We start from the raw sequence: 19,407 nt of genomic DNA on the forward strand, positions 1-19,407 counted from the left end.
TCAGAATGCCTGATTCTGCTCTTCGTCTGCTCAGGGCCCACCAGGATCTGAAGGTCTCCCAGGTCCCGCAGGCCCAGCGGTGAGTGAAGGGGACTGTGGACTGTGGACATGGGGACTGTGGACATGGGACTGTGGACATGGGGACTCCTTGTCCTGGTCCAGCCCTGGGGTCGAAGGGAAGAAAGACTGGGTTCCAGCTGCATTGTTTTCTGTGGTGACAGGGTCCCCGAGGAGAGCGAGGACCCCAAGGGAACTCGGGAGAGAAGGGTGACCAGGTGAGTGACCGCAGGACGTAGCTGGCTGTCCTGACAGTGGGGGAGGGCCGGGGGGTGGGCACAGAGGAGGGGCTGGGTCCTCTCCCTGGTGGCCCCCGTCACGTGTGGAGGGGTGACCAGCTCTAGCCTCCAGCCCTCACCCGTCCTTGAGTTGTAACCTCCCACCTCGTGACTAGTGTTTCACCAGCTGGTCATCTTGGGCGGAGTGGAGGGGCTAGGCCCCAGGGCTCAAGGCAGCCTCCTCACCCTGTCACTCTTTCCATCTGGGCAGCCAGGAGGGAGAGAGTGGGCGGCGTGGCAAACTGTCCCTTGCTTCTTCCCCCTAGGGATTTCAAGGCCAGCCAGGCTTTCCCGGCCCACCGGTGAGTGAGAACACAAAGCCAGCTCTGTCTGATGTGATCCTATTTGGGAGGGGCAGGCCTGACCAGGCCAGGCTGGACGGAGATGGGCCTGGGGAGGGAAGAGGCATGGGAGGAACGGCCTGGGTGGCCAGGCCTGATTCCAGGAGCCAGGACCTGGAGGGCAGAGCCTCCTGGGTGGGCCCTGGTGCAGCAGGCCAGCCAGCAGAAACGCTCCTAGGTGGTGTTTCTAGGAAGTCAAAATGCTTCACTTTAACTGCAGTGAAGCTGACCTGGAGGAAGAAGGAAGGGGAGCTGTCCCTCCTGCCCCACTCTCATTCTCATCCGCTCCTTTGTTGATATAGGGTCCCCCTGGATTCCCAGGCAAGGCTGGAGCGCCTGGCCCACCCGGCCCCCAAGCAGAGAAGGTGAGCAGGACCCCAAGTCCTCCACAGGCACAAATCTGAGCCATGCAGCAACCATGCCCCATCCCACACACTATCAGGCCTTTGGAAATTCAAGGACTGACTCTCAGTTATGTCTACTACAGGGCAACAGACCAGTGGCCCTAGGATGGCAGCTAAGCCCAGGATGCCTGCTGGGAGCAGGGGCTGGGGAGGACGCAGTGGGGCGCAGGGAGGCGTGTGAGAGGAGGTGACTAGAGCACAGTGGGCTGGCTTTGTCTCCAGGGCAAGGAGGAGGAGCTGCAGGGAGTAGGGAAGCACATCCAGACTGCAAACCCAAACTCCCTAAGCCCCTAAGCCCTGAAGCCAGAGCAGCTCTGGCCATTCACCTTCCAGGTCTGACAACAACAGGCATAGAACCTGCTCAGATTGTCTCCAAGGGCCCAGAGAGGGCAGGCATGGCCCGTGAGCTGGTGACAAGGGTCAGGCAGCCTGGGGAGCCCCCACACCAGCTGCCCCTGGGTTTGACTTGCTCGTTTGGAGACTAGCTCTGCCTTGGTCTGGGGGCTGACATTCCTGTCTCTGCCCAGCCTCTGGGCTCCCCAGATGTGATGCCTGGGTAGTATAATGAGGCCCGAAATGAACTTCTAAGCTTGGGGTGGGGGGCTCATGACCCAAGGGGAGAGGCAGGAGACCTGCAACCATGGGTGGAGCCTCTTTCGTCGGAAAACACTCATAGCATAGCTGTCAGAGCTAGAAGGGACTTGCAAAAGGGCCACCCTGGTCTAACTTCTCACTGTCCTGGTGAGGCCATGAGGCCCAGAGAGGCTGGGTGTGCCTCCCTGCCTCCCCAGAGCCTGCACCTATCAGTCATGGTGGAGGTGGTGGTGGCTCTTTGTGGAGGACCCAGGTGGCAGCCCCTGTCCAGAGCCTTCCGGGCTGGCTCCGTGCCCCAGTCCTTGCCTGCTCTCCTTAGGCTGTTCACTGCAGAGAATCCCAAACCCCTGGCCAGGGGTTCCCCACTCCACGCCCCATGGGACTGACATTTTCTGGGGCTGTGCTGACCCCTCCTGGTAGCTGGTGGCATTGCAATGCCACAGGGGACTCTCCTCCCCACCCCCCATGGAGGGGGTCTCTAGCTGGATCATTTCCCCTTGGCGGGTCCTCAGCCACTGCACCAGAGCAGCCACTCCCTTTCCACTAGGCTACGTGGCAGCCCTCCACACCAAGCTGCCCCCTCCCTTCTCCAGTAAACATTCTAGTTCACACGTTGATTCTCATCATTTCCCTGCTTTGAACAGTCGGTGGCTCCCCAGTACCTGGAGCAGTGGTTCCCAGACTTTATTTTGAAGTCCCCGGGCCCTTTCATCACACAGGAGCTCACGTGAACCTTCAATGTATAAAACAGACACGAGTGGAGCCGCTCTGGCTAAGGCAGGGGCAAGGGGTTTGGGTCCACTCTCTGGGGTCCCACTTCATGCACCCATCTCTGACGCTCCTCCAGGAACGTCAAGGGCTCTGAGAAGTACAGTTTGAAAAGCACTGGTCTGTTAGATAGAGTCTAGCACAGTGTTCAGGGCATGCCCCCCATTTAGGCCCTACCTTTCTCCGGCCTTACCTCCCACCCCATCCCTCACATGGGCCCCCCAGGCAAATGACCACTTCCAAATCTGTATCCTTCTCTGAAGTTCCCTCTGGCTTGCCCTTTTGTCCTTCCCCAACTTGTCCAAATCCCAGCTATGCTTCAGAGTCTAGTGTCTGGTGATGCTTCTGTGATACTTTCCCTGACCCCTGGCCGGAGTGAGCCGCTCCCTCTTCTGAAAGTGACTGTGAGCTTCTTGAGGACAGGGGCCACCTTTTTTTCATCTGGAAAGATCAGAGGCTATATAGTGCTTGGGATGTTGGGACCGACGTGAACTGAATGTGTGCCTTTAGTTGAGCACCCATTGAGTCTCTGAATCAAACCCGAAGAAGATGCTAGACTGAATAGGCTCTGTCCCTTCCTCGTGGAACAGTGTGGGAAGGGGGCTGCTTTGCAGATGAAGACAGATCCTCCTGGGGAGTGCTGTGGAGTATATCCAGTTAGGCCAGAACAGAAGTGGGGCTGGAAACCAGCTGTCCTGATTTCCGGTAATCATCAGAACCCAGTGCCCAGTGCCTTGTCCCAATGCCCAGCACCCAGCGGGACGAGGCCCTGCTGACTTTGTTGTGGGGTGGGCTTCTTTCCAGGGCAGTGAAGGGATTCGAGGCCCACCAGGCATGCCTGGTCCCCCTGGGCCACCAGGATCTCCTGGGATTCAGGTGAGCATGTGAGCTGTGTGCATGTGTGCATAGGGGTGCATGTGCGTGCTTAGTTGGGGCGGGAGTTGGGTGAGGGGTGGATAGGGTGAAAGGGCTTGGTCAGGCCTCTTGCCTCCTAGGGCTCCAGCACAAGTATGCAGATATGCCTTTTTCCTCTTTCTAGGGCCCTGCTGGCCTGGATGGTCTGGATGGGAAGGACGGCAAGCCTGGCTTGAGGGTGAGATGATAGGTACCCCTTTCCTTCTTCCTCTTCCAAGAGCCAAAGTCAACAGAACCCAGATGAGCTGCCTTCCTTCCATCTGCTTCTCGCCCCACTGCTCTGATGGCACCAGAGCCCCTGGGTTCTTCAGTTCTCCTGGTGGCCTTAACCAGGTTGGATGAGCTGGGTCTCACCAAAGGCAGACAGCCAAGGGAGTGGATCGACATCCAGAAGCCCAGGCAGCTAAAGATACTAGGCTGGGTGTCAGGAAGAGTAGGCTGCAGATACGGAAAGACTGGAATCACCCTGGCTCCTTGGATCTGGTTTTGCTGGGGCATCTGAAAGGGATGGGGAGTCGCGAAGGGCAGAGCATCAAGATCTACACCATTCTGTCCCCAAAGAAGAAAAATTGGGATTCTAGAGAGAAGTGAGATTCACTGAGGGTCCACAGCCAGTCAGAGGCCGATCCGGGCTCAAGATTCTTCCCTCCACCTCCTGTGACATTCCCTCTATCCTGGGGGTGGAGGTGGGGCCTGGAGAGAAGGAAGGCAGTGGTGAATGAGTGGGCATCCTGTCTTTTCTCTAGGGGGACCCTGGTCCCGCTGGCCCCCCCGGACTCATGGGACCCCCGGTAAGTTGAGCTGCAAGGAGGAGCTGGGAAGTCCCAAAGCTGAGCAGGTGTGAGCTCTCCTTGGTGGGTGGGGCAGCTCAAGTCCAGATCCTCTGAGGACCATGTTAGGATTTTGGAGGGGTCTGATTTGTTCAACCTGATGAAGGAGGCAAGGGAAGTGGCCTCTGCTTGAGACGAGGGCCGTAGCAGCTTCCACTTTTTCTTCCAGGGCTTCAAGGGAAAAACAGGACACCCTGGCCTCCCAGGACCAAAGGTGAGGGCCTGGTGACTTCTGCCGAGCAGGTGTTCTCAGCTCTCCTCAAGGCCTGACCCCAGGCAGATATGGGGGTTATGCTCCTTGCAGGAGTGCCCGTGCCACTGAGCCTTGGCTGAGATGCCATCCCTGCGTCCGAGCCTCCTGAGACCACAGTGCCAGCAGATTGGGTCAGGCCTCGCCGTCCACCAGCCTGAGGGCATCGGGGGTGCTGCTGGCTGGAGGCGGGGCAGGGAGCAGGACTCCTCGGATGTGGGGTCAACATGAGGCCGGAGGAGACCAGCAGAGGTCTGTGGCGCTCCAGCTGGCCCTCTCTCTTCCAGGGTGACTGTGGGAAACCGGGTCCCCCAGGCAGCAGTGGTCGGCCCGGAGCAGAGGTAAGGGCTGAGTTGAGCACAAGCTGACTGTGGGCTCTGCCGAGGCCTGGACGCAGCCACTCCCCTCCCACTCACTGGCCGATGCTGCCTTCTCTCCTAGGGCCTTCTGGGGGAGGTTTGCCCCAAACTGCACACCTTCACCTTCTTCCTCCTCACCTCTTCGCTCCTGCAACTGCAGGCTGTTGGGTCACTCGTCTAAAAACAGGGCCTGGAAAAAAAAAAAAAAACGGGCCTGGCCCTCTCAGGCTGGGGGCTCAGGTCTGTCTCTCCAACAATACTCAGGGGCCAAGGTGGGCCCTGGAAAGTGTGGGCCTGGGGCCCGGGACCCAGCTCAGTGTCTCTGTTGGCAGTCCGCTTGCTCTGTTCAGCCTTGTCCTACCTAACATCCCCAGTGTGTTTAAGTCTGCTTCCCTGTCGCTTTTTTTTCCTGGTTCCTACAGGGTGAGCCTGGTGCCATGGGACCTCAGGGAAGACCCGGCCCCCCAGGCCACATTGTGAGTTAAAGCGTTCTTGCCTCTGCCTTTATGAGAGTTAGGATTCTGTTGGGGCTGGGGTGGGCGAGCCAGTGATGGCCTGAGAGCACTGGCCCCAGGAGCAGCCCTGTAGCGCAGTAAGGGGCTTCGGACCCACCTAATCCAGTGGTGCCCAGGCTTTTTGCCATTTTCTTCTTTTCTGGGCACATTTTGAGTTTACTTATCAAACAGAGATCATTCAGCTATTCAATGAGCAATAATTGAGCACCTGCTCCATGCCAGGCACAGTTCCAAGCATGGGGCTAAAGGCAGTGAGCGAGATCGACAAGGTCCCCTGATCCCAGAGCTTCCGCACTGGCATAACAAACAAACAGATTAATGCACAAGCATCAGGCAGGGATGTGATGTCTCAGGGAGGGCCTGGGAGGCGCCTTTAGAGGCACCTTTACTGCAGAAGTGGCATTTGAGCCAAGGCCTGAATGACAAAAGGAGCCATCTGTCTAGCAGTCTGGGGAAGAGTGTCCAGGCGGAAGGGAGGGCTGGGAGGGTGGCTACTGACGCAAAGAGCCTGAGGCAGGGAGGGGCCTGGTGGGTGGGGGGAGCCCCAAGGTCAGGGTGGCTGGAGTGGAGTTTGAGAAGGGCCTGAGTGGGAGCCGGAAAGCTGTGCTTGCAGAGGACCTAGTGCAGACCTGGGACCTTGGAGGTGTGATCAGGAGGGGAGGGGTGCAGGTGGCAGCCTGGAAGCTGAGCTGTCCGGAGGGATGGTGTGGTGGGGGTGGTCGCGGTGGTCGGTGGTTGGCACGGAGTGGTGGCCGCAGGCAGAGGGGCCGTGTTTGGAGGACGTGCTGACAACCCGCGTGGGGGAGGGGCGGGGAGCCTCCTTCTGTGTGCGCGTGTAGGCGGGTGGCCAGCTGCGTGGGTGGCGCACTTACAGAGGTAAGACAACTTGGAGAGGACAGTTATTAAGCAATAATGAGTTTCCCCGTCTGAATTTGCTCCTCAGTAACAGAGATGGCTGCCCATGGGCGCCTTTGATCAGTGTGACGGCCCCACGCTGATGGGGTTCCTGAGCAAAGGAAACACTCGCGTTTGATTGCAGGCCTGTTGTGGCAGATCTACAGTTTCTGAGAGGCTTCTGGAAATGTTAAAAATAGTTCATGACCAAAAAGAGGAGCTCTCAGGTCCTCATCACCGTGTGTATGAGGGATCCAGAGGCCCTGGCTTGGGGACCCCGGGTCTAGCCTACTCCCCGCTCACATTATAGATGAAAGGAACTGCACGCTCTGAATTGTGAGCCCATCACAGACTCACTGGGGGCTGGGGAAAGGGGGCACAAGGTTCCCCCCTCACTTCTCTCTGTCCAGCCTCAGCCCCTGCTCTGTGCTAGTCCCAACGCTGGACAGTTCTGCCCCAGAAGTCTAGCAATGAGTAGAGTCCATGCCTCCAGAACTTTCCAACTGGGAGCGTGGAGGGGCAGGCTGAGAGAGCGGTCTGCATGCCCTGGGTTTCAGAGAAGGCACAGCTCTCAGCAGGGGGCTGGCATATGAGCTGTGATTCAGAGATGGGGACCACATTCAGGCACCACCCCAGCCCAGCAGGGTCGAGCACCCCTGCGTGTTGAGTCCCACTGCCCTCCAGTGGCAGCAGAGTAAGGGACCAGGGAGGCCCAGTGGCTGAGGCCTGGGCTTATCTGTTTGGTCTCTGGGGCTGGGGTTGAGCCCCTGCTATGCAGCCCCCAGCTCCTGCTCTTTACTTCTCCCACAGAACAGGAGGAAGTGGGGTGCCTCGGAAGACCACAGGCGCACATAGTTAACCTTCAGGCCTTTGCCCTCTGCCCTTGGCTCCCAGATCATCCTCTCCGTCCTGTGAGCTCAGGGACCTTCCTAGGTGTCAGCTCCAGCACAGATCTTTCGGTAGAAGCTTGAGGGCAAGAGCAGAGGGAAGGAGGGTTTAGGGAGGAGGACGGAGCCACTGAGGTTTAAGGTCTATTGGTCCCTCGCTTGCTTCCTGGGGGGCCTTGTTCCCCAGGACTCTTTCCAGCCCACTGAGTTCATCTATCTTTAGGGGCCTCCAGGGCCTCCAGGCCAGCCAGGTCCTGCCGGGATCTCTGCAATGGTGAGTGACATGTTCCCCGCACCCCTCCTTCCTGGGAGTCAGGCTGGGGGTCCTTGCACAGAGGGGAGTGGGGAGAACAGTTTGTGTCCACCCCCCTCCTTCCTGGCTTCAGCCTCTCCTGCCTCCTGGGTCTCCCCAAGTGGCACGTGGTAAATGCCTTTGAAGGGGGCCAGAGGCCATCATGGGGCCCTATGTCAGGTTCAAGCAGCGCTCCCCTGCCCTGGAGGGCCTGAGGGTTGGGGGCATGGTCCCAGGCACACAATGACACCTGCCTCTGCTGTGTGGGGTTCACTGCTGCCTCTCCCATCCCCTTCACCACCCACCCCCTTTCTCTTCAGGGCCTAAAAGGAGATCGGGGAGCCACTGGAGAAAGGGGCCTTCTAGGGCTTCCAGGCCAGCCTGGCCCCCCTGGACACCCTGGCCCCCCGGTAAGACCCCACATCTTACTGCACAGCCCCAAGGATAAAGGGCCAGTTGGCTTGGTCACTGGAGCACAGCGCTGCTTGTCCAGGGCCTCCAGGGAAGGAGAGGTTGTTAGCATGGAAGATGGCAGCACAGAGCTTGTGCCTGAGGATCACATCATATCTGGAAGAAAGGACAAGCCCTGCCAGCCAGTGCTTGCCAAGTATGCACCAGGCCACCGCCTCTGACCACGCACCACTTGTGCCAATCCCTTGACCAGGTGTCAGGCAAGGGAGAGCTGGCGCCCATTCTGCCCCTGCCCCCTCCCTGGGGGAGCTTGCTAGCAACCCCCGAGAATCTAAATGCCAGGGACCAGAAATGCAGTGCCATTACCGCAGCCCTCTCGGCAACCCAAACCACTCCTGGTCTCAGTTGGCGCTTAATACCAAGAGCTGTCATATATTGGTCACTGACTGTGTGCTGAACGGTGACCTAAGCGCTTGACATTTTGTCATTTAATCTCTACTGCAACCCTATTTAGTAGATCTGATTGTCCCCATTTTACAGATGAGGAAACCAAAGCTCAACAAGGTTAAGTAGGTGGTGGGGGAATTGCACAGCTAGTGAGCCGAAGAGCCTGCCTGATTCCAAAACCTACGTCCTTAGCCACTCTGCAATATGCCCTCTTTCAAAAGTTCCAGACAAGTGACCAACATCAGATGGATGGATTGCCAGCCAGTCTTAGGGATTAAGTCTCCTGGGGAAACTGAGGCAGGAACCCAGATCTCCTGGCCCCCAGGTCAGGGTGTTCTCTTCTGGAGCTGTAGCCATGACCCTGGGGCTGGTACAGGGGTGATAGTTGGCCCATCTGCCAAGAAGGTGGAATCTCACCTACACACTCTGATTCTTGCCATGGCCCCAGGGCAGGCAGGTCCCTCCAACCTTCTGGCCCTCTCTCATCTCACCAGAAGCAGGCTGGGCCCAAGATACAACCTGTCCTGTCCTGGGGAGGGAACAGGCTCAGGCTGCCCTGGAACCTCACTGAGGACAGAGGTTCACAATTACTGCCTCTGTTCGGCAAACATGTAACATAAACTCAGAGCTAGGGATCCTGCAAGAGCCTGGGACCTCAAGCCAGGAGCAAGGAGCATGCAGTGTGCTCTTTCTTCGTACAGCTCATTCAGGGGGCAGCTGGGGCTGTTGGCTGGGGCTCTGGGAGAGATTGGAGTGGAGGGAGGGAGGATGTCTAGGTTTCCATGGCCTGTGCCCCAAGTGTCTCAGGGTGAGGGCTGGAGAACTGTGGTCTCTTGGTGGCACAGGGCTCAGTGCGGGTGGTGGGCAGGGGGAGGCAGGTGATGCCATGCTGGGTTAGTGCCAATCATATGTCTACCGCTCTCTACTCCACAGGGTGAACCTGGGGCAGATGGTGCAGCTGGCAAAGAGGTACTGTCGTGCTGGGCTCCTCCTTTCCCTGGGGGATGCTGCTGCTTGTTCCTAGCCTAGCCCTCACCCCTCTTTGTTCACTCAGTGAACACTCCCTGAATGCACAGACTCCCTCCAGACAGATATGCAGGAGTTTGGTGGCCCTTGCTGCGTTGGGGAGAAGGATTGGGGGCTGGGGAGAAGGATGCATGACACTTGTTCTTCCCTATTTTTTGACTGTGTACCTGGCCAAAGAAAGCTGATGGTGATGATGGTAGTGGTAGTGGTAGTGGTGGTGGTGATGGTGGTGGTGGTGATGGTGGTGGTGGTGGTGGTGGTGGTGATGGTGGTGGTGCTGGTGGTGGTGGTGGTGGTGGTGGTGGTGGTGGTGGTGGTGGTGATGGTGGTGGTGATGGTGGTGGTGATGAGGTGGTGGTGGTAGTAGACTCCAAACAAACATTTCCTGGGCCCCAGCTCTTGGAAGGGCTTCCAATATGCCATGGACTGGCCCTTTCACTCTGACTTCTCACCTCTTTTTGTTTGTGACAAGGGACCCAACCAATATGATCACACAAGGCCATGCCCTGGGGGACATTGTTCTCCCTTCTAGCTGTCAACCAACAGAGAGGAGGCTGGTGTCCTTCCTCACCCAGAGCCTAGCTGGATACAGCTCCAGGCCCTACGGCTGTGGAAGGTGGTCCTTTCATGGCACCTACCTCCCCAGAATGGCTTGGAGATGCTGCCCAGACTTGACCCCTGACATTTGCTTTCCTCTAGGGACCCCCTGGAAAACAGGGACTCTATGGACCCCCTGGTCCAAAGGTGAGTGGGCAATGGCTGGTTTTGAGGGGAAAAACTCATGAGTGATGAAGGCCTGTTCCAAGCTCTGACTGTAGCCATGGAGAGGAGACACAGGAAGGTCAGTAGACAGGAAGAAAATCGTGGGCAGAACTCAAAACTTGGAGCAACCTCATCTCTAAAAGCTTCTCACATGGGCCTATTTCTTAGCTATGATTGGGAGGATGGAAATCTCAAGTCCATTCATTCACTGACCAGTTGATTGATTGATCCACTCAGGCTGCAAGCATCTGCTTGATCTAACGTAGATTCCAGGCCCTCTGTCCCAGCCTTGGGCAAACCGAGGTCTCTGAACAATAGCTGCTCACTTAGTCCAGTCGCACTTATGCTAGGGCATGGCAGGCTTTACAGATTAGATACAGCACTCACCTCAGCCTGGCAAGTCAGGGAGGCAGGGCAAAGTACAGGAGCATTTTAGCTGAGCGGGAGGAGTGCACCGGGTGGAAGGAGGGGAAGGGCATTCCAGGCCAGGAGGGCTAAGGTGTGTGGCCGAAGGCAAGTTCTAACCTGTGAGGCGTGGCTGCAGGTACAGGGCCAGGGAGGTGGGCCTGGAGAAGAGGTGATTGGGACCACATTATGAATGATCTGGAATGTCTGGCCAAGGAATCAGGGTTTATCCTGAGGGCAGCCGGGAACCTTCAGAATGTCTAAGCATGAAAGCTGTCTTTTCAAGAGGGCCGCTCTGGGGGCAGTGAGGTGGGGCAACTTGTCAGGATGCTGCGGCCACAGTCAGGGGAAGTCGCCAGGGGCCAGGATGGGGGATGGAAGTAGGCGGGCTGATTGCTGAGACATCATGAAGTAGACTAGATAGTACTTGGCAATGCTGGATGTGACTTCCTGTCTTTGTAGGGTGATCCAGGACCTTCAGGACAGAAGGGCCAGGCAGGAGAGAAGGGAAGAGCTGGCATGCCTGGTGGGCCTGGCAAGAGTGGCTCCATGGGGCCTGTTGGGCCACCAGGTCCTGCAGGAGAGAGGGGCCACCCTGGATCTCCGGGGCCTGCAGGGAGCCCAGGATTGCCCGGGGTGCCTGGCTCCATGGTAAGAGGGAAGGCCAGCAATCATGGGCACCGTGCCGCAGAGCAGGCACGCAGGGCGGAGCTGGGACCATTCTGGAAGCTCCTGTTGGCCCTCTGAGGGAAGGAGCATGACTCCCGTATCAGTGGTTCTTAATGGCGTGTGGAAGAGTGGGGAGGTTTGGGAGTCCGTTCCCCAGAAAAACGAGCTGCTCCACAAAACGTTTTGCACCATTTCCTGGGGGTTAGGACCTTGGATTAAGTATCTGTGGGAGGCTCCTAGCAGCTTTGTTCCCCTCCTTATCCTTTATCTCCGTAAAGTATTCCCAGGGGTAGAGCACCAGGCTTGGAAGTATAATTGAGGCAGGTTTTCTTCCTTTTCCTCAGGGAGACATGGTGAATTATGATGAAATCAAGAGGTTCATCAGACAAGAGATCATTAAAATGTTTGATGGTAATTGGCAGCTGGCTGGGTGGCAGTGGGTGCTGCTGGCCCTTCCCAGCTGTTTCTCCGCCCTGCCCTGGCCTCCTTTCCCTTAAAGCTCTATTCCCCTCTCCAGTCACCCCCCACCACCCCCCCTCCGTTTCCAGGCATATGTTCAATTAGACGTCAGACCTACCTTATCACCTGCTCTGTTCAGAGATAAAATGATTCCCCCCGTGCTCCGCGAGCCCCCACTGGAGCAAAGGAGACAGACAAGAAAATTGAAATCAAACGAGTCCGCGTGCAGTGAGCTCTAAATAGAGGGGCGAGCGGCAACCATGAGATAGCTGGTGTGGTTTCACTTTTAAGCATTTTTCCTGTACATTTGTTCATCCAACCTTGCCATGCTAGGGCCTGGGGAGAACATGGACCCTGTCCTGATGGGGCTGGCCATCTTGCTTGGGAAGCAGACCTTGAATGCCGGGCAAGGAGTCTGGACTCTATTGTGAAGCCAGTGGTGGACTAATGAGGGTGTGGGACAAGAGGGAGGCCGCCGTCAGGTCTGTGCTGCCGAAGGACCACCGTGCACAGGAAGGTGGAGGCGAGGGCATGGGAGGCCACTCAGGAGATCAGCCCCAGAGTTCCTCGCTCTGACTCCCCATTGAAGAATGGCTGTTTGGACTCTAGGCTGGTAGCCTATCTGTGCCCGTCTGAGGCCCCTGGGGCACCATGTGACCTGTCTCCATCCTTCCTTACAGAGAGGATGGCTTACTACACCTCCAGGATGCAGTTCCCCATGGAGATGGCCGCAGCTCCAGGACGACCAGGGCCCCCGGGGAAGGACGGTGCCCCAGGCCGGCCAGGCGCTCCGGGATCACCCGGACTTCCTGGCCAGATTGGCAGGGAAGGACGGCAGGGCGTGCCAGGCATGAGAGGTAGCTCTGCCCCCACCCCAGTTCCCAAAGTGCATGGGGGACTCTTTGGGGGCAGGCATGAGCATGCATGAGGTCTATTGTGAGTCTGATTTGTGTGTGTGTGTGTGTGTGTGTGTGTGTGTGTGTGTGTGTTTCAACTAATCTGACCGGCTGTGTCATTTTTCTGCTCAGGAATAGGACTTATTTTATTTCTTTTGTCCCAGGATTGCCCGGTACCAAAGGTGAAAAAGGGGACATTGGTATCGGCATTGCAGGAGAAAATGGTCTCCCCGGCCCGCCAGGTAGGAAGAGCCAGAATTTGAGAGCATGAATCTTGAGCAGCTGAGATCTGTTTTGCAACACAATATAGTTATGGAGAACCTCAAATAGCACAGGCCTATCAGCCAACATTTACAGTAATGCCAGGTGTTTGAAGGAAGGGAGCGGAAGACCCAGGGTCCATCCTCAAGTCCTAAACTAGGCTAGCAAGGACATAGGGGAAGACAGTCGGATATGGTGGGGCCCGGGGATGTGAGCTCAAGTCCTGCTCGGCATCATCCTGGCTGTCTGACCTTGATGAGGTCACTAAGTCAGGCTGTAGAGACAAAAGAGAAGTGACCAAAGCCTGCTGGCCTGGCTCTGAGACCTAGCTTCACTGCTTACCACATGGGCAATGTCTCTCAGCCTCATCTCTCTGTCCTCATCTACAAAATGAGATGATAGTTTCTGTCTCACAGAATCGTTGTGAAGATTCATTGACTTATGCATCAAAAGCACTCGCCTTGTGCCTGGCACATGGCAGCTCCCAATAAAACTAGCCAATAATATTGTTGTTATTGTTAAATTATCATGGGGATCAGATCAAGTCTTCACGTTAAACCCGTTGTAACCTGACAAATATTTATCAAATGTAAAGTATTATTTACCATGACCATGGTTTCTTCTTTTCTTGCCACCTGGGTCTCCTGATGTTCCTCCTCTGACTCTTCCCTCCCTAGGTCCTCAAGGCCCTCCAGGGTATGGCAAGATGGGTGCCACTGGACCAATGGGCCAGCAAGGCATTCCTGGCATCCCTGGGCCCCCAGGTCCCATGGGCCAGCCGGGCAAGGCTGGCCACTGTAACCCCTCTGACTGCTTTGGAGCCATGCCAATGGAGCAGCAGTACCCACCCATGAAGAACATGAAGGGGCCTTTCGGCTGAAACCACCAGCTCCGTCAGATGAAGGACTCCATTGGGAACATATGGCTGAAACTTACAGGACTCTGTGATGGGTTGTGAATGTTTTGTTTTTCTGAATTGCTATTAATATTTTTTTATCAATAAATGAACAAAACTACCTGCAACCCCACTTCCAGTGGGGGTTCTCTGGTGCTGCCACTGCCTCTCTGTCATACCCCTCTGTCATTTATTCCTAGAGTTAAAAAAAAAAAAAAGGGCCTTTCATGTCTGTGGTCAACCAGCGGAGCTGGGGTATGCTGCTGTATAGGATGCCCACAGCTCAGCTCCCCTCTCTAGATGCTTCTGAGTCCTGCTTCAGTCCTCTGCGGAACTTGTGTCTTGCCCTCCGTGGCACACTTCTCAAAGTCAGAGAAGGGGCATCACTCAGCTTGTTCCCATAAATGAGCCAAAAGCAGGTTTGAAGACCCTGCTTATGGCTCATAAAGGCCCCTTCCTGGTTGCTTCCCTAGAGAAACTGGTGTTTGGTACCCCATCCTCCCTGGTTACTTTTTTTTTTTTTAATTTTATTTATTTATTCATGAGAATACACAGAGAGGAGAGAGAGAGAGGCAGAGACACAGGCAGAGGGAGAAGCAGGCTCCATGCAGGGAGCCCGACCTGGGACTTGATCCTGGGGTCTCCAGGATCACGCCCTGAGCTGTAGGCGGCGCTAAACCACTGAGCCACGGGGGCTGCCCACCCTAGTTACTTCTTGAGAGTGGCCCAGAGCCAATTCAGGCTGCACCTGGGGAAACGCCACCTAGCCCCGAGGTGTATTCACCTGCCTGGCTGCATCTCCAAGCGTGCAGTCCCTTCTTGCTGCTCCAGTAATTCTGTGATTAAAACGTCTGTGCAAACAGGAAAGATAGGCTTCAGCTCCCAGCCTAGGCAACCAGGGACTGCTTCTCCAGGAAATGAAATGGAACTTTTTGCCTGTGCCATTGCATGGCCCTGTCACCAGCTCTCCTGGACTGCAAATGGCGTCTTTTGTTAAACTTTGTTCATCTAATGTTTTTGGTGCTTTTCCTGCACATCTTAGCCTCGGCCTTTAGAAACAGTTTGCATATGTGCAAAGGGGTCACAGGCAAGCCATGATCAGATCTAAGCTCGAAGTCGTCAAAGGCCACTGGGAATTTGGTGATCTATCTCCTGTCTCCTCCATATATAAAAAGGCCAGGAAGAAAAGGAAAAAAAAAAAAAAAAAAGACAGCAAGTTGAATATTATGGAAACATTCCGTCTCAAGCCTCTTCCGTCTGTCCTTTTCACATCTCTTGTCCTGATGGGCTGGCTGCCCTGTGAGAAAGCAACAGGGCACATCCAGAGGGACTTCTAAAGAAAGCCTTTTTATTGGCCCCAGCTTTCTAGAAGGTTTATTCAAGTTGGATAAACTTCAAAGGGATCACAGAGCAGACTCAGAAATGCACCCAGAGTCTAGATGCTTATCCAGACTGCCTGAAGCCTTCAAACTGGCTGTCATCTCTCCAGAGCTGGTATTACTAGCACAGTTCTGAAAATCTCCTTCTTCAGTTGGGCCCCGAATACCAAGAGACCAGTCTACTGATGGCTTCTCAGAACCTTTGCCCTATTTTCTTCCTGCCAGGAGAAGAGGCGTACCAGTGGCCAGGGGAATGACATCAGGCAGAGGCCCAAGCACGCCCGAGTGCCTCACGTGATGCTTTTAGATCAACGGGGCGCCGATTCTGAGTTTGTCCCTCATCAGCAATTTTCCGTTAACTCCCCTTCTAACATAAAACATTAAAAAGCAAACGCATCATCTTTGCACCGAAGTAGCAGCCAGTTTTGGACAGTGGAGGAGGACAGATGTTAAAGCATTCCTATCGGAAGGCCAGCTTCCACTCTGGGCCCCAGTTTGCAAAGTGGTAGCTGGCGATTGGCCTCATGATAAGGAGCACATTGGCGGGAGTAGAGAGAGAAGCTAGGACCAGCTGTTGGACTGAGCGGGTTGGCTTTGAAGGCCAGAGGGGAATCTCACTATGGGGAAGCATCAAACTCCTACCCTTTGAGGGCCACCAGGGAACCAATCGGTACACAGTAAATGATGCTTTCTTCACTTTTCTTCCTGAGTCACATTTCATGCTACTCTTAGGAGAGTCTACAACAGGCTGGTTTAGGCTTTCATGATTTGAGTGCTTGTCTCCCTGGAGTTTGGAATTACTGTATTTTCTTGGACCATGAAGAACCAGATGGAAAGCTGAATTTTATAGTCTCTTCTGTTACTGTGGTCAGCAAAAAATCCATGGATTTTGCTCATAAATTCAGGAGCTGGGTAAACTGAAGAGAAAGGAAGGAGGGGCACAAGCTTCAGTCAGTTTTCTCACATTCTTGCCCTGTTATTCTTTGGCCTTCATGTCTTAGCAGCAGGCTTTTATTTTTTCTATTATTTTATTATTTATTCATGAGAGATTGAGAGAGAGAGGCAGAGACACAGGCAGAGGGAGAAGCAGGCTCCATGCAGGGAGCCTGACATGGGACTCGATCCCAAGTCTTCAGGATCACACCCTGGGCCGAAGGCAGGTACTAAACCGCTGAGCCACATGGGCTGCATGAGAGTCCAGGCTTTTAAAGGCAGCATACAGCTCATTCAGATTAGCAAAATCTAACTCGAGGAGTCTGTTTTTCTCTCACTACTTTGTGCCAGAAACTGTCCTAGGCTCTGGAGAGTCAGAGGCAAACAAGACATATCTGGCCCCCTGCACCAACAGTGTCTACAGAGAGAGCAGGGAGTTAAACAAGCAATTACAAATAAAGTGGGATGGTGGGGCAGTAGCAGGCACCATGGGAGCGTAGGGCCGAGGGACCTAACCTCGTCTAGACACAGATCAATGGAGCCGGAGGGAATACCACGTGCCAAGGTCCAGAGGTGGTTAAGCATGGCCTGCTGAGTGACAAGGGCACGGTGCAGGGGACAGTGCTGCTGGTGGCTGGAATGTGGAATGCGAGCAGGGCAGACAGTGGGAGGCAAGGATTTTATACAAGGGGGTGGGGTGTTGGGTCAGGTTTGCCTGCTGGGGAGTTCACTGATGGTAAAGTGAAAAAGGGATTGGAGGATCCTTAATTTGAAAAACCCTCTGCTCTATAAGAGGGAAAAAAGGCTGCTGCATGTTTATTCTGCAGAGAAAAACCCCGGATCTGATGTCTTCTGGAATTTAAATCTTCCCTTTTGTCATCATAGTTTCCCAGGTCACCAGAATTCAACAGAATCTAGCCGCTTCCTTCACATGTGGCCTGTTAACCCCTTATAAGACTAGTTCTTTTTGTTTTGGTCTTGGATAATTTATGGGAATAGAATATATCAATGTATTCTCTGTATGATCCCATAACAGAAGGAGAGTGTGGCCAACATGCCACGTCTGTTATTCTCGTTTTTCTGCTGGTTCTGTGGAAAGCTGCTGCAAATCAACCTCTCATCCACAGCATCCAACTGCAGTTTAAATTTCAGAAATGGATCTAGTTGAAATCAAAGAGAATTAATTCCACAATAATTAGGTGGTCATTGGTATTCCTTCTCAGTAAGCAATACTGGAGCTTGGAGCTGAGCCAGGAAGCTTGGGGGGAATGATGTGTCCCTAGGGGAGACAGTATTTTCCAGTGGATGGGCCTTCCATTACCAAGCTCTGCCTCACCTCTAAAGAATCAACCACAGGGTTTCCATGAACTCAGGGAAGTGTTCTATCCTCTAAAAAGGGCTGGAATCCAAGTTTTCCCCTTTGGCTAAAGCTGAAACAATAACAGGAACTTCCCCACCCACCTCTGTCTGCCTCAGGTAGTTGAGATTTTGGAAATCAGTTGACTGTTTTTCAGGCTCTGGAATTCCTGATCTCTGTGTTATCCAGCCTGCTCCAAAATAAACACACCTGGGCCTGCCCCAGCTCCTCAGAGGCACAGCCCTGGACATTGGCTCCGGCTAGTCTCAGTGCCTGAGAGATGACTTAGATGCTCTTGCCCCCAAAGAGTACAGACATCCAACAGAACATTCTCCTAAGAGTCCCTTTGCTGGGTAGAGGGGCTAGGGGTGTGAGATCTTCACAGAAATTTAATCCTCAGCACCTAGAACAGAGCCTGGCAAGGGGTGGGAACTCAATAGGGTTAAAATATTTGTGGAATAAAATGTGCATTGCATGACCCCCGTTTGCAGTCCAGGTGTCACCTATTCTCTCTCCCAGCAAATACCCCTTGACCTTCAGCCCAGATATTAGAACTTCTTCCTCTGAGATTCTGTAATTCAATTCTACCTGTTTTTTGTTTGTTTGGACTGGGTAGGGGGATTACAGTGGTAAAGACAAGACTACTACGTAGTTAAACTACTGAGTAGTTAAAAGAGGTGGACTTGGGTTCAAATCCTAACCTCTCCATTTATCTTTCTGCTAGTAGGGAAGTCACTTAGCCTCTGTCTGCCTCAGCTCCTCATAAATGAATAGTAAAATCTATCTCAAAGCACTCCGCTAGAAATGAAACAGCATTGTATTTAGCACTACATCAGGCACCTATTAATTATTCAATACAGGACTACAATGATGATGACAATAATGATGATGATGATGGTGATACCTAATAACATTTATTAAATTCATGCCAGACACTATTCTAGGTACTGGGGTACAGGAGTGAATAAGAGGACAATCCTACAATATACAAGTAAACTTTAAGAAAATTCAAGTAGTGACAAGTACTATGAAAAAAATGAAATACTGTAATATGAAAAAGTGAGTTTTTTTTTGAAAAAATGAAATATTGTAATATGATAGATGACTAGAATGTGGGGAAGCAATGCTACTTTAGATGTGGTGTCCAGAACCACCCCCTCACCCGCCACTACCACCCAAGGAGGTGATATTTGAACCAGAACCTGGATGACAAGGAGCCGCCAGCCAGTGAAGAGCATTCCAGGAAGAGGGAAGAGCTAATCCAAAAATCTGTAGGTGGGAATGAGCTCAGTTCCAGGTGTGGAGACCAGGCCAGCATGGCTGGAGTGAATTGAGGGGGACAGCAGGGACAGGAAGTGAGGCTGGAGATACAGGCAAGGCCATGAAGGTCAGAAGGCTGAGTTTAGATTTTATTTAAGAGTTATGGGAAGGAAAGTAAACCCAGGAGTGACATGACCCAATCTACATTTAAGACAAGCATTTTGGCTGCTCCATGAAGAAAATAGGAGAAAGAACAAAAGCAGGGACATTGATTGGGAGGCTACTGCAATGATCCAGGCCACACATGACAGAGTCTTGGACTACGGTGATAGCGCAAACAGGGAGAAAAGAGCAGATGTGGGTCTACTTTTGAAGTCGAGCAAATGGAGGTGGGAAAACATTTGGAGAGACAGAGGCCACACTAGAACAGTCTTAGGTTTTGGCCTGAGAGACTGGGTGAATTTTCTGGGATAAAAGAGGGGAATACGTTTTGAGGAAAATAACAAAGAGAACCCTTACATGAGGCTGGCTGGAATATAGCACAGTAACAATACCAAATGCCAAGGTGAAGTTGGGTCATATGTGAAAGGTCTCGAGGGCCAGAATGAAGACGTTGGGCCTTTTTTGTAGGTGCAGATGGAGTCGTTGTAGCCTCTGTCCAGCCAGCAGGTAGCATGATGAGCACAGTGATTTTGGAAAGTGCCTGGCTAGATAGATAGATAGATGGTCTGGAATGGATAACACCTCGTAACACCTTATTCACTTATCGATTAAAAAAAAAAAAAAAAACAAAACCGTGCCAGGCACTCTCCTAGGTACATGGGATAGGACAAGAAAAACCACATACCTATGCCCACGTGTAA

General features: G+C 53.7%; 1 protein-coding gene and 1 long non-coding RNA gene across 7 annotated transcripts in view; one reads left to right on the plus strand and one right to left on the minus strand.

The window, feature by feature from the left end:
- COL16A1 (collagen type XVI alpha 1 chain) overlaps nucleotides 1-13,736 on the plus strand; it is a 49,092-nt gene extending 35,356 nt beyond the window's left edge. For all 6 annotated transcript variants that reach the window (XM_025448051.3, XM_025448055.3, XM_025448056.3 and 3 more), the window contains 19 exons: nucleotides 35-79; nucleotides 222-275; nucleotides 602-637; nucleotides 979-1,041; nucleotides 3,247-3,318; nucleotides 3,482-3,535; nucleotides 4,104-4,148; nucleotides 4,357-4,401; nucleotides 4,725-4,778; nucleotides 5,219-5,272; nucleotides 7,316-7,366; nucleotides 7,705-7,794; nucleotides 9,176-9,211; nucleotides 9,968-10,012; nucleotides 10,898-11,086; nucleotides 11,449-11,515; nucleotides 12,244-12,420; nucleotides 12,624-12,701; nucleotides 13,398-13,736. In XM_025448051.3, the coding sequence (XP_025303836.3) occupies nucleotides 35-79; nucleotides 222-275; nucleotides 602-637; nucleotides 979-1,041; nucleotides 3,247-3,318; nucleotides 3,482-3,535; nucleotides 4,104-4,148; nucleotides 4,357-4,401; nucleotides 4,725-4,778; nucleotides 5,219-5,272; nucleotides 7,316-7,366; nucleotides 7,705-7,794; nucleotides 9,176-9,211; nucleotides 9,968-10,012; nucleotides 10,898-11,086; nucleotides 11,449-11,515; nucleotides 12,244-12,420; nucleotides 12,624-12,701; nucleotides 13,398-13,600 (1,458 nt within the window). In that variant the 3' untranslated portion in view covers nucleotides 13,601-13,736. The remainder of the gene's footprint in view (nucleotides 1-34; nucleotides 80-221; nucleotides 276-601; nucleotides 638-978; nucleotides 1,042-3,246; nucleotides 3,319-3,481; nucleotides 3,536-4,103; nucleotides 4,149-4,356; nucleotides 4,402-4,724; nucleotides 4,779-5,218; nucleotides 5,273-7,315; nucleotides 7,367-7,704; nucleotides 7,795-9,175; nucleotides 9,212-9,967; nucleotides 10,013-10,897; nucleotides 11,087-11,448; nucleotides 11,516-12,243; nucleotides 12,421-12,623; nucleotides 12,702-13,397) is intronic.
- Nucleotides 1-19,407, minus strand: part of LOC118354132 (uncharacterized) — a 21,099-nt gene continuing 1,692 nt past the window's right edge. The window contains exons 2-3 of the long non-coding RNA XR_004814143.2: nucleotides 7,814-7,951; nucleotides 1-4,986 (exon numbers count right to left, since the gene is read on the minus strand). This is a non-coding gene — a long non-coding RNA (uncharacterized LOC118354132). The remainder of the gene's footprint in view (nucleotides 4,987-7,813; nucleotides 7,952-19,407) is intronic.

The sequence above is a fragment of the Canis lupus genome, chromosome 2 (assembly GCF_003254725.2).
Source record: "Canis lupus dingo isolate Sandy chromosome 2, ASM325472v2, whole genome shotgun sequence".
Lineage (NCBI taxonomy): Eukaryota > Metazoa > Chordata > Mammalia > Carnivora > Canidae > Canis > Canis lupus.